The following is a 13,826-nucleotide window of genomic DNA, read 5'->3' on the forward strand; positions in this document are numbered from 1 at the left end:
GGTTGCCTATCTCTTTTTCCTCCTACTAACAGCCAACTTCTTGTGATTACCCTCTCCCTAGTCATATAACCTAAAACCTCCATATTCTCACATCCTACCTCATAAATATCTCAGCCAATCCCCTAAACCCCCCTTCTACCATCAGAAACTGTGAACCATTACGCAAACCTATTGACTATAAGGTAGAAGATAACCAAACTCATCATTTCTGATTATAGTGAAAAAACTGTAAATGTAAAAATAGAAGCTGATATATGGCTGCATGTTGGTACATTGAGTGATCTAATATTGATCTCTCCCTTAAAAGTGAGGTATTGGTAATCTACAGGGACAGTATAAGACAACAGGGCAGAAGCTGTCATACCTCAGATCTATATTGCAAGAGAGGAAAACTCATAGCCATCATGAAAAAACAAGGGAAGAAAGTGCCCCCAAACAAACCAAGATACCATAACAATAGAACCCATAGATAGCAAAGTAGGTGAAATGTCAGAGCAGTTCAGAATATACATAACTAAAATAATTATGGAATTAAAGAACAACTTAAGTGAGCAGATACAGGCAAAAAATGATCACTCCAACAAAGAGATAAGAGAGCAAATACAAGTTGCAAGAGATTATTTCAAGAAAGAGATACAGATATTGAAAAAAAAAACAAATAGAAATCCTCAAAATGAAAGAAGCAATAAACCAATTAAAATACTCAATAGATAGCATCACCAACAGACTAGATCACTTAGAAGACAGGACCTCAAACAATGAAGACAAAATATACAATCTTGAAAATAAAATTGACCTCCCAGTGAAGATAGTAAGAAACCATGAACAGAATATCCAAGAATTATGGGATACCATCAAAAGAACAAATTTAAGAGATTTATAGGCATAGAAGAAGGTTTGGAGATTCAAACCAAAGGAATGTGCAATCTCTTAAATGAAATAATAGCAGAAATTTTTCTAAGCATGAAGAATAAACTGGAAAATCATATACAAGAGGCCTATAGGGCACCAAATGTACAAAATTATAACAGACCTATATCAAGACACATTATAATGAGAATGCCTAGCATGCAGAGAAAGGATAGAATTTTAAAGGGCACAAGAGAGAAAAATCAGATTACCTATAAGGGAAGACCAATTTGGATCTCAGCAGATTTTTCAACCCAGACTCCCAAAGCTAGGAGATCCCAAAACAACATACAGTAAGTTCTAAAAGATTATGGATGCCAACTAAGAATCTTATATCTAGCACAATTAAGCTTCAAATTTGACAATGAAATAAAAACCTTTCATGATAAATAAAAGCTGAAAGAATTTACAGTAAGAATGCCTGCACTATAGAACATTCTTGGCAAAATATTCCACAAGGAGGAAATAAAAATAACAACAAAAATCTGCAAAGGGAAAAACTACAATAAAGGAAAATCCAACCAAAGTAAAAACCAAGTCAAGCTAAATATTAAAAATAAACAAAAATGACCTGGTGATACAATTCATGTCTCTTTCAACTCTTTTTGATAAATTTTCACACATAAAAATTTTAACTATAATATCATCTAATTTTTCAGGTTTTGGTTTATTTCATATTTTTTGTTTTCTGTTTCTCTTCACAAAGTTATACAAATATGTTCTTTAGAAGTTTTAGCATTTTATATGTTATATTTTAATATATAATTTATCTGGTATGTGTATATACATTGCCTGTGATATGAGATGAGGTATATTTTACTCTCTTATAATTTAAAATCCATTATTCAAGATTCAAGGATGAAAAAGACTAATCAGAGTAAAAAATTGTTTAGTAAGGTATTTATAAAGGTAAGGGCAAAGTTGAGGGTAACTAACAAATTTTATGAAGCACCTTTCCTTCTGTAAACATGGAGAGGTAGGAAGTGAAATAAGAGAGAGCCATTATGAAAAACTTGTAGGAGAAGGTGACCTGACTGAAGTTATTCCCATCAAAAGCATGTAGAAACCGTCTCACAGTCCAATAGAGTCTTATAGGGAGGAATAAAACACCTCATTCTACTCTTGTATATTCTAAGTTCATCTCTTTGGTGTCCCTTTCTGATGGAACTCAACGTAACAAGGGGACTTATCATGCAGCATACAGCATATGTCTCACTAAAAGGTGAAAGATGGAGAAAGGAGCCAATATGGCAGCCATTGGTCACACGAGGCCACTGAGTATTTGAAATGTGTCTAGTCTGAATTGAGGTGTACTATGTGTTAAATAGACATTAGATTCCAAAGAGTTACTAGGACAAATAAAATGAACATGAAATATCTTAATAACAATTATTTTCTTTGCAAATTTTGTTGGTAATCCATTGGGTTAAATGAGTTAATATATAATTAATTTATCTATTTGATTAAAAAAAAGAACTAAAGGAGAACAAGGTAACATATTCTGTATCTTGATGGTAGTACTATATATCCATATATGTATGTTGTCATTTTTTATATTTGTGTTATCAAAATTTATATAACTATAAAACTAAATGGGGTAAATTTTACCATATATAAATTATATTTCAACAATTATGACTCTGAAAATAATTCTAGTTCATGAAGTGTTTTAACAGTATTGGGCACTACTAACAACCTGATAAATAATGGATATAATTATGATTCATTAAAACAACCAGCATCAAGCTGTTTCATAGTGGAGTAGGGAGGGGGGAGCATGGGAGGAATAGACAGACTCTAGATAGGGCAAAGGGGTGGGAGGGAAACGGAGGGACCATGGGGTTAGAAATGATGGTGGAATGTGATGGACATGATTATCCAAAGACACAAATAGTTTGAATATACTTTGTATACGACCAGAGATATGAAAAATTGTGTTTTATATATGTAACATGAATTGTAATGCATTCCGTTGTTATATATAACAAATCAGAATAGAAAAAAAAGATTCCTCAAAAAAAAAAAAACATTGTGAAAATAACTAAGGTTGCTGCTTGGTGATAGTCCTTCAAACTAGCTCTTGAGACCCATTCTATTGATATCCTAACCAATAGTCTTCATTTTCTCCTTTCATTCACCACAATGGGATACTAAACCAGTTATTCTATTTTAGAGCCACATCACTCCCTCTAGAGAGAAATCCCTGCCCTACAGAGAATCAAAGTTGACTTTGATCCTCTTGAGATTTAATACATGTCTTACAATCCATTCAGGAGTCTCTGATTTTATGGTCCCTCCTCATCTTCATTTATTTTTTTCCCTTTCTAGCCACTCCCTTTTTTAATAGTATATCATGTTAGATAAATTCTTCTTTTGAAGTTCTTCGCACATTACCATAAGATTCTCAGACATAAAACAGACATCAAAAATCTGACAAGGTAATAAGCAAAGAAAAAAGTGTGCAAAGTATTGTTTTAGACAATTGGGTCTTTGTCAAGGAAAATTGAGACTGGGATGAAAGAACATTCTCAAAATGAAAACCATTTCTGCAATATAGTCTGGTTCGACTCTGGATATGATAAAATAAAGGGTTGGACTCTACCAGGCAAAACTTTGCACATAATGCTTCCTTTAAGAAAATATTTAAGATTCATAACTACATGTTTGGGAGGCAGGAAGAATGAGCATGATGGGGATAACTGTGCGGATGGTCCAGGTTAGCCCTCTCTAGCCCATTGTATATCCTATTTCTACAAAGTAAAATCCTAATACCTAGTGTAGAATCTGGAGAGGAAGAAGGTACACCTGAAATCTTTAAGTGTGTGACCAAATCCTTCACCATGTGATTTGATTGAATCCTACATTTTCCATGTTCTAAGACCTTAAAAAAATAATAGATTAGGAAAAAATAAATTTCTAACATTTTCCATCAATCTAGGAAATGAATTTAAACTATCTTTTACAGGTTTTTGCAAATTTTATTTTCCTGCTAGGGTCTGCAACATAAAATGTTTAACATATTTTTCTTGAATAAGAAGACCATAAAATGGCAAATATACCCCATTTTTACCTGAATATTGTAAAACAGACTTATTAATGGTCTGGGACAAAAAGCATAAAACAGTATCACTATATGTAAAAAAAATATTTAAAGAGTTTTAGACTAGAGAAAACAAGTAATCAGACATTTTTGTTTCATCTACAAGTAAAACACACAGTACTTAAAACAATCAATCAATCCAAGGAAAAATTTTTACAGCTTATTAAAGTTCTTTGCTTTTATCAAGTCACTTTAGATTTTGTAAAAATCTGAAGATGCATATATATGCATCTGTATGCATTTTAATATTTCTATTACTTTGCAATTTGCAACAAAATAATTATAGAGCTAGGTTTGATGCTCATCATGCTTTTTCTGAGATAAAACCTGACTTTATTACAGAGAACAATGTAGAAGTCAATCTCAGTAGAACAATTTTTTTGCTTAACAAAGGCTTCAAGATACAGTGTATTAAATGATTTACAAACTCAAGAACAGAGAAGAAACTGAATAGCCTCTGAGATTCCTTAATGGGTTTTGACCTGCATTTTAAGTCTCTTTAATTCAAAATAAAATATGTTCATCAGAGAACCTCTTATTTTTGCAGTTAAATTGCCCCCCCCCACCACCAATTTAACAATAAAAAGAGAAATACAAACATCATCAAAAGCTGCACTTACCATAAATGCCTGTGGAGATGCAGGGAAATGCCTGTGAACAAACCACAAAAATAACAATAAATTTTAAGGGAAGGCTCTGCCAGACATCATCTATCTTGACAATTGTCTTGCTTGATAATAGGATACCCTCTACTTGCATCCTCAGAATAATAAGCTGGAGTAAGAGATACTAGAAATAGTGATGTTCGATTAACTGAAATATTTTCTTTATCTGCAATTCCACCAATTCTTAAAATCTAACGGTTAAATTTTCAGGAAACTTGTGAGCCATTTGTTAAACAATTAGTATTAAGAAATTACATCACATTAATCTCCAATGAAATAGATTATATTAAAAAAGATAACCAATAATCAGAGTTCATTCTTTCTAATTACTTTGTCACATTTAAATATTACTTATGCTCTGGAGATTATTTATGTCTATCATATTTGTACAGTGGAAATACCACATAATGGTTGCTCCTGAGAATCTCTGCTCAGGTGTGTATTATATGATGTTGCCTTCATGCCTGGAAACCTGAAATCATTAGTCAATATTCATGTCCCATATCATGGACCAAGTGAAACCAGGCTACAGATATACAATTTTGGTAAACTTTGCCAAAAGTGTTTGGTGAAAATCTATTGTCTACTTAAAATGTATAATAAAAACTATTATGTGTTTTATTCTTATATGTAAATTGTATATCAGGAAAATTTTAAATTAACTTATATAGTACATATGCAGTTTTTTTTTACTATGAGAGTTGATCTTTAAACACTCACTGACAATTTTATATCATATTTTGCTGAGCAATATTTTTTAAAAAATTATTCAAAATCATGGATGAACAAATGCAAATGCACATTTTACTTTAAATTAGGCTTTATAACTGTAGAAAGTGATCTGGGTGTGGCAATGTCTTTTCCCTATGCACTTCTGTGTAAATTCAATCAAGTTGTTTTAATCCTTCTCATCTTCATGTTTTTCAATTGTATAAAACCCTCAATATAGAAATGTGTCATGGCATTAATGATAGAATTTTTAAAAAATCCTCTGCTAGACTGTAAAAACTATAGCTTCTTTTCACCCTAATAACTAACATTATTGTTAAGGTTAATAACAATTAATAACAAAATATCTAAGTTGTTTTTCTTTCTATCTTTGGGTTAGTGTATACTGGATTTTATTTTCTATAACATTTTATAGACCAAATGTTTATTTCTTTTAGATGGTGTCTTATTGAAATCACCAAAATTTGTGTGGTTTTGTTTTAAAGAGGGTAATAAGTGACTCTATTAAGCTCAACTACATGTTCATAAAATTATAGATTTTGTTTTCTGCTCCTGCAGAAATTTTTACTAGTAAATACTAACGTTTACAATAAAAATATAGGACAATTTCAGGGACATAGTTGATGCCATTTTTTTATTGTATTGAGCTGTTTTGGTTCCAGGGTTATTTTTATTTATATACTTACTTATTTTGTGGAGCTGGAGGTAGCAAGAACTCTACCCTTGGGCCATCCCCCAGCTACCCTTCACCAGGGTTCTAGAGGTATGAATATGAATCAGAAGGTTCTTGACTAACTTAGTTTAACCCAAATGACACAGAAGCTAGAGTATGAAGCAAATTATGAAAACACAGTTGTCTCTTTACACATTCACCCAGTTTACCAAGAGGTCATACTCTCAGTATCAACTGCAAGCTCACTAGAAGCAACTTGTTACTCATAGTAAGAGTTCAGAGTTTGAGAATGATCTACTGAAATACAAACTAGAGAAAATTCAGGGTTATCTCTATAATTTGTACTGTGTCACTCATGTCCCACTGCACCTTTGAAGTTCAATAGAGAGAGGTAAGCTCATAGCTCAAACTCCAGGAATTCTATGGGAGCAAATTTAACATGTGAACATCCTCCTTTGGGATTAGAGAAAAAGAAAGGTTTGAAAACTGCTACATCAAGCCACCTAGGAACAGGGAAGGCAACAATTTTCCTCTACTGCCTTAAAATTTTACAGCTGGTGCTGAGAATTGAATTGACACAACACAGATCATCAGGAGAAAGTCATACAAATTTATTTAATACAAGTTTTATGTGGCATTGAAGCTTTCATAGGAAATGGGCCCCCCCCCCCAGTTGCTATTAGAGTTATGCATGCTGACTTGAACAAAGACTAGTGAGTTGTGTAAATGTGACAAAGAAAAGGGGCTTGGGTAGAGTAGGTAAGTGGGTGGAGAAGTCACTAGGAAAACAAGGTTAGTTTAGCATAGATTGTAGATATTTCCTTCAGCCTCAGCTCCTGGTCTTTATTCTCCTTCTGGTATAGGGACAACATATCTCATATAAGAATTTCATCTATTGCTTCTAAGAGGGGAATTAAAAATGTTCTTTTACCAGAACCTTTAACTCAGAATAGTCAAGATGGTGTATTTGGAGGTGATATGCTTTGAACACCTTCAATGGGAAAGCAGAAGATAATACAATGTTTTCAATAAGCAGAACGGCTTTAAATCCCACATCAGTGTACCTCCAGTTCATGAGGTAGGGCAGTTTCCTTAATTGCTCTGAGTTTCCTACCAAACTACAAATGAGTTTCCTCATTAGTAAAGATATGTCATGAGACCCACCTCCAAGGGTTTGCAGGAGTCTTAAAAAGAATAAGGAGCACAGCATGGTGTCCACAAGCAGTAATATCTTGAACTAATAATGATTCCTGGAGTGAACACAGTGATGTTGCCCACATTGTCTCAAAGAGAGACTTGTCCAAGAGCAGGGCTTGGGCTGGGGATGTGGCTCAAGCGGTAGCGCGCTTGCCTGGTATGCGTGCGGCCAGGGTTTGATCCTCAGCACCACATACAAACAACGATGTTGTGTCTGCCAAAAACTAAAAAATAAATATTAAAAATTCTCTCTCTCTCTCTCTCTCTCTCTCTCTCTCTCTCTCTCTCTCTCTCAAAAAAAAAAAAAAAAAAAAAGAGCAGGGTTTTCCTACCTTGGCACTATTGATGGATCAGGTAACTATTTGATCTTGGAGGCAGTCCTGTGCATTTTTAGCAACATTTATAGACACTATCCACTAGCTAGAAGTAGCATTTTTCTAGTTGTGACAATCATAATATTTACAGGGGCCAGCACTTTAGCTCAGTGGCAGAACATTTGCCAAGCACATGTGAGGCCCTGGGTTTGATCCTTATCACCACATAAAAATAAATAAATAGATAGATAGATAAATAAAGGCATTCTGTCCATATACAACTACAAAAATAACTGTTAAAAATATTTACATTGCAAAATATCCCCTAAGAGAGAAAACCGCCCCCTAGAGAACCAATTCTTAGAATCAAGGGACTAAAACGTGGGGGTACTTTCAGCAGATCACCTTCAACTGTAGTCCCTTTCAAGGATTTCCTTGGCTGCTGATCCACCTCACTCAGGATCATGTCCTTCTAGGACGTTCCACTATGACTAACTGATCAATGAAGGATAAAGAGGCCTGGTCATCTTAGTTCAATCAATGCAATAATGAGGTCCCCATGGACCTCAGAGCTCCCCATGGGGTAGCGGGGGTTGGCACTGGACCTGTATCACAGCTCATCTTGCTCAGCCCACTCCTGACACCTTCCTCCCTCTTCCCCTTCCTGCCTCTTTCCCTCGAGTTGATTCCTTAGTAGACATCCAGCACCCTAAACTCTGTCTCAGAGTCTGTTTCCTGGGAAATTGATCTGAGTTATCTACCTCTGCTTCCCTCTTGGGTCCATTTATATGCACTCTTCCTCCATCAGATATAGCAGAAGAGAGAACATACTGAGGAGTTAATGGCAACTTCCATTTGCTTCAGCTCCCAATTCTATCTTGGAATCAATCATGCAACTTAATAATTGAGTCTGACTATACCAACTGCCTTGTCTGTTTTAACGAGGACAAATGGCTTCATCTGAAGATGACATCGTTGCCTTAAATGTGAAGGCAAATGGTAATGTAATGGAGGATGACTTTGGTAATATTATTGTGTTAACTCAAACAAAAAGGCAATGATAAAGCAGAGATGAAAATACAATATCATGGAAAAATTCATCTTACATAAAATAAGTTTGCACATAATTCATCTAAACTAAATCTCCTCCATGAATCACTTTTTATTACTTATGAGAGAGGGAGACACAGGGGAGAATGAGGAAAAAAAGGGTGGGGGAAGAGCAAAAGAGAGAGCGCGTGCAATCACAAACCCTCAACTAAGGGATTTTGCAGCACATAGTCTGTGTTCTCTGTCAATAAATTTCTGATGGTGCCACCAGAAATGAGATGCACGAATGCCCTTATTTTATATAGTATTAACTAACTCTAAAAGCAAGAAGTCTCTGGGCTAACAGGTCTCATCATATAACCACTAGAAATTTGCATTTTAGAATTAATTTTTAGCAAAATTTTCTCCAAAATGGTTTGCTTTCTTAGGAAACAAAAAATAATCATTTGACTTGGTAGGCAGAGAGGATTTTTCCTTTGTGAAATTATAGCTTGGGCCACCAACTGGAAAATACTTCCTTAGCCCAGCATATTTTAAAAATACTGAAATCCTTAAGCCTATGTATTCTTTCTTCCATCCTGTTGAGTCTCTACATTTCTCTCCTTTCTGTCTCAATAAGTTGAGGGCAAGGAAAGCCCTCAGTCTTGACTCTCAAAGTGTCTTAAAACCAAGGCAACAAACCCAAAGCTAACAGCATAACTACCACTTGCTTTTCTGATTTTTGACGAGAATCCAGGGAATTTTTTTCCTCTAGTCTTTATCCATGGACATACCATCCACCCTTACACAGCAGTCTTGCAATCTGGGTAGCACTGACACTCTACCCCTTAGCTCCAAGGGAAAGTGTTGACTGACCTAAGTAAGTTGCATACAGCACCACTTAGCCACAAGGATGAAATGATGCAGAGTTCTGATATCATTGACCGGTTGGCATAAATCAACTATAAAGTGCTCCCAACCTCAGCAATCTTTCAATTGCTGAGCCAGTGCATATCCTTTATCACTTTGTCAGTTTTAGTTAGATCTAACATTATTTGCAAGCAAATAACACTACCTCATACACCTTCCATTTAAGTGTTTTTAATTATATATCACATATCACTGAATTGTGGAAGCTGTCAATTGTAAGAAACACCATTATTTTGTGTTCTTTTGTGTACTACTAAGAAATAAAATGCTCCATAAGTTAAAACATAATAGACATTTTCTTATAATTTAGGACTTTTATTACATAGTCCTTGAAATGACTATTTTTTATTTATTCAGATAGTTATTAAAAGCACATCCCTCTCTCTGGAACGTGATTAAAAAGGAGATGGATTATTTTCCAAAACTGCCTCATATTCAGAGCCTAGTACTTTTGAGTCCCCTTTGAACTCAGAGTCATAGTTTTCCATAGTTTTATCCTTTTACTGTCAAGAATAGTATTGAGCCAGTCCTTAGTGTATGTTCAACCTTGGCTCCGAACTTTTCTTCCAAGCCTCTACCATCCCCCTAAGATTTGTGCGTAGCTGCTTCTTTGCTCATGGTAGTGCTGTCAAGACGCACACCTCTTTCTCAAACAGCCCCTAACTGGTTGGTTGGCCGAAAGTCAAGGGGTTATAGTTCTCCGGTTAATCCACCAGGAATGACAGCTAAAGGAAATAAATATTTATCACAACTATGTTTTACTGAAAAATACCCCAGGCACAACAGGCATTCCACTTTCAAAGGAGTTAGAGTATAAGAAAAAAATTGTACCTTAGAAACAACAAAATTCAGAGTATCATTCTTTGTCTTTAGACATTGGTTATCAGCATAGTGGGTTGTGCCACGTTTCCCTTATCTAGGTTATAGAGTACTTCACAATTTCTGCAAGTGTGGCATGCCTTACTCTATGCAAGATATTTTGAGGTGGCAAACAGATTAACATTGCCCTTGCAAATGTAATATATACATATTATTTTGATATACTCTATCATTGTTCCCAAATCTTCATCTCTCCTATCCACCCCCTTTACCAAGTAGTTTCATAATTACTTTGAAATGGACTAAAGGTTTGAGACCCCTTCACACACCCCAAATCTATGCATTGAAGCCCAGTCCCACTGTGATAGTATTTGGAGATTAGCCTTTGAGAGGTAATTAGATCAGGAAAATGGAGCCCTCATAAATGGGATTAATATATTTATAAGAAGAGATCAGAGGGCTTGCTAGCTCTTTTTTACACCGTGAGAAGGTACAAGAAGAATTGGGCTGTCCGAAACTTGAAACAGGCTCTAATCATAACCCGACCATGGTAGCATGTTGATTTCAGACTTGCTAGCTTTAAGAGCTGTGAGAAATAAATGTTTAAACCACACAATCTATAATCATTTGTTATAGCATCAAGAACTAAGAGACTCCACTGAGATAATACTATGAACTGAGTATGTGTGTCTCTCCACCAATTCATTTGTTGAAACCTAACCCCCATTGTGATGGAGTCAGGAGGTGGAAATTTGGGGATGTGATTAAGTCAGGAGGTTGCAGCCCTCGTAAATGGGATTTGTGCCCTTATAAGAAGAGACATGAAGGAGATGATCTCTTTCTTTGCCATGTGAGGGCAGAGAAAGAATATGGCTAACTGCAAACCAGGAAAAATGTCCTAACCAGACAATAAAAACCTGTTGCTCCCTTGATCTAGGAATTTCTAGTTTCTTGGATTGTGAGAAGTAAATGTTGTTTAAGTTATCCTGTCTATGGTTTAGTTACAGCAGCCTGGGCTAACCAAGACAAAGGGGGTGCACCTTTCATCATTCTACCAATGATGGACTTGGGCATGCAACTTTGCCAATGGGATCATTGTGAGCACAAATTATAAGTTAGAATTTTTTCACTCTGGCCTACAGGAAAACCATGAGGAGGATGTGCCAGGTGAAGTTCATGCCTCATGGTGGTCCAGAAAGGCTGAGATACAAGTTGTGTGCACTAACTGAACCCAGCCTCACATCTTCTCTGTCCCCAACCCTCCACAGCCGCATGATCAAGAAAGAAATGCTTACCATTGCAAGTTGTTGGGCCAGGGAGTGCTTTGTTACACAGCATTACTGTAGCAATGGCAATGGTAGAAGCTATAAGTGATAAGCACGTACCATAGCAAGAAATACTGCTTTTTCATTTGTGATGAAATTTTCTTGGAAAATAAAAAAACATACGTAAGGGGATCAATTTTAAAATGAGAAAGTCAGAAGGTAAAAAAGAAATGATCACAGTTAGTGAACTGCTGTTACAGCAAATAGAGAATGCAGGCCGCAAGGAATCAGTGTCCCTCACTAGCAAAGGATCTGAGAGCCAAAAGCACAGCCCCAAAGTGCCTCAGTTTTCCCATCTATAAAAGGAGCAGAATTGAACTGAAAGGTCTAATTAGCTATTCACCTCTTCAAGGATATGAAACAGCCTCTTATCCTTCTCTAAATTTCAAGATAAACTTGAGCAATTTTATAGCATGTGCTGGGAGGCAGCAGCATGGTGACAATAGTATCTGACATCTCTCATGTTAGCGCAATGTGACAAGTGTTGGGCTAACGAGCTCCCTGTCCATTATCTTACTCATTCCCATGAAAAAAAGTCAGTGATAAAGAACATATTGCCCCCTTTTTAATAAGTTTGGAAAAGTATAAAACCAAGAAAGACAACTTGTCCAAGGTCACAGAAAGAAAAACTAAGGATTTTGTTTATTTCTTGTGTAAAGAGTAATTGATGTTATTTTTTTGCCTTTAATATTTCTTAATTACATAAATAATGCATGAATATTGTTTATTTCTTATGTAAAGAGTAATTGATGTTATTTTTTTGCCTTTAATATTTCTTAATTACACAAATAATGCATGAATACAAGGTTTGGACAAGACAGCTGCAGGCAGACAGCAGTAAGAACTTTTTTCCTGCAGCCATGCCTTGGTTCATCTTTATAGAACTAGAATATTGTCCTCTAGGAAATCGCTGTCTGTGGTATGTTGAACATCCTTCCACTCCATTAATTTATGCTCAGAAGTCTAAATATGCTCCTATACTGTTTTCTTCCTCTCTCCTCTCTATTCACTTCCCCTCACTAAATAGACATTATTATTGCTGTGTGTATATACATGACTGCATGACCAATGTGATTCTGCAACCTGTACACTCAGAATAATGAGAAATTATATCCCATCTGATTCAAATGTATGGTATGTCAAGGTCATTGTACTGTCATGTGTAACTAATTAAAACAAATTAAAAAAATAAAAAAGATTCAAAGCCACACAACCACGGGCTCCATACCCCTGGTGATGTGGCTCCTGGTTTCCTCCCACCTTCCTTTGATGGCACTTTTCCAGTGCTCACCCTGTCGCAGCCATACATGCTGCTGCCTTTTGTTCTTCAAATGCACAAAACACAATCATGCTGTCTTTGGTCTTGCTGTCTCCTCTACCTTGGACGTTCCATTCCCCAGTATTTTCCTGGATTTCTCCCTTGGTTCTTTTAGATCTCTAATCAATTGTCATCACCCCCAAAGAGTCCCTACCTGATCTCTAGCGACATGATGCTCTACTCACTTAGCCTGCTCATACGTCTTTTGAACACTTGTCACCCACTGATACCCAGTTGTTTGCTTGTTTCCTCTCTCCCCAAATTTGGTTCCCTCCATGGGGATACAAACACCCATGAAGACCTTGGTTTTGCTCACTGTTGTATTTCCATCACCTAGAATAGTCCTTGGAACTCAACATTTGTTGAATGGCTACATCAATAAATGACTGTTGTGTAACATACAAACATAGTCATAAATACTTTTCTATACAAACTGGAACATTCATTGTATTTTGGGTTCTAGAACTCAAAACTTTTTTATGTGCTAGGTCTTGGAGATCTTTCCATGTCAGTGAATATTAATCTGTCATTTCCTTCTAGTAGTTGCAGATCATCCTATGGCATGGTTATACTATAATTAGTTAATTGTCAACCCATTGGTGAACATGGAGGTTGTAATTTTTTTTTCTACTATGGGTAATGGAACTGAGGGATACACTACCACTAAACTGAATCCCCAGCCTTTTATTTTTAGACAAGTTCTCACTAAGTTGTTGAGACTGGCCTTGAACTAGCAATTCTACTGCCTCAGCCTCTCAAGTCACTGTTATTACTGGAATGTGCTATCACAGCTCATGCAGGGTCAATGTTTTACCAAG

The 13,826-nt window shown here is 35.8% G+C and overlaps 1 protein-coding gene across 1 annotated transcript in view; it reads right to left on the reverse strand.

Moving 5' to 3' along the window:
- The window catches only part of Macrod2 (mono-ADP ribosylhydrolase 2), a 1,899,209-nt gene that overhangs the window by 563,186 nt on the left and 1,322,197 nt on the right, over window positions 1–13,826 (reverse strand). Inside the window, exon 7 of the mRNA XM_076849439.2 lies at window positions 4,630–4,660. Within this exon, the coding sequence (XP_076705554.1) occupies window positions 4,630–4,660 (31 nt within the window). The remainder of the gene's footprint in view (window positions 1–4,629; window positions 4,661–13,826) is intronic.

This window comes from Callospermophilus lateralis, chromosome 3 (assembly GCF_048772815.1).
Source record: "Callospermophilus lateralis isolate mCalLat2 chromosome 3, mCalLat2.hap1, whole genome shotgun sequence".
Taxonomy (NCBI): Eukaryota; Metazoa; Chordata; class Mammalia; order Rodentia; family Sciuridae; genus Callospermophilus; species Callospermophilus lateralis.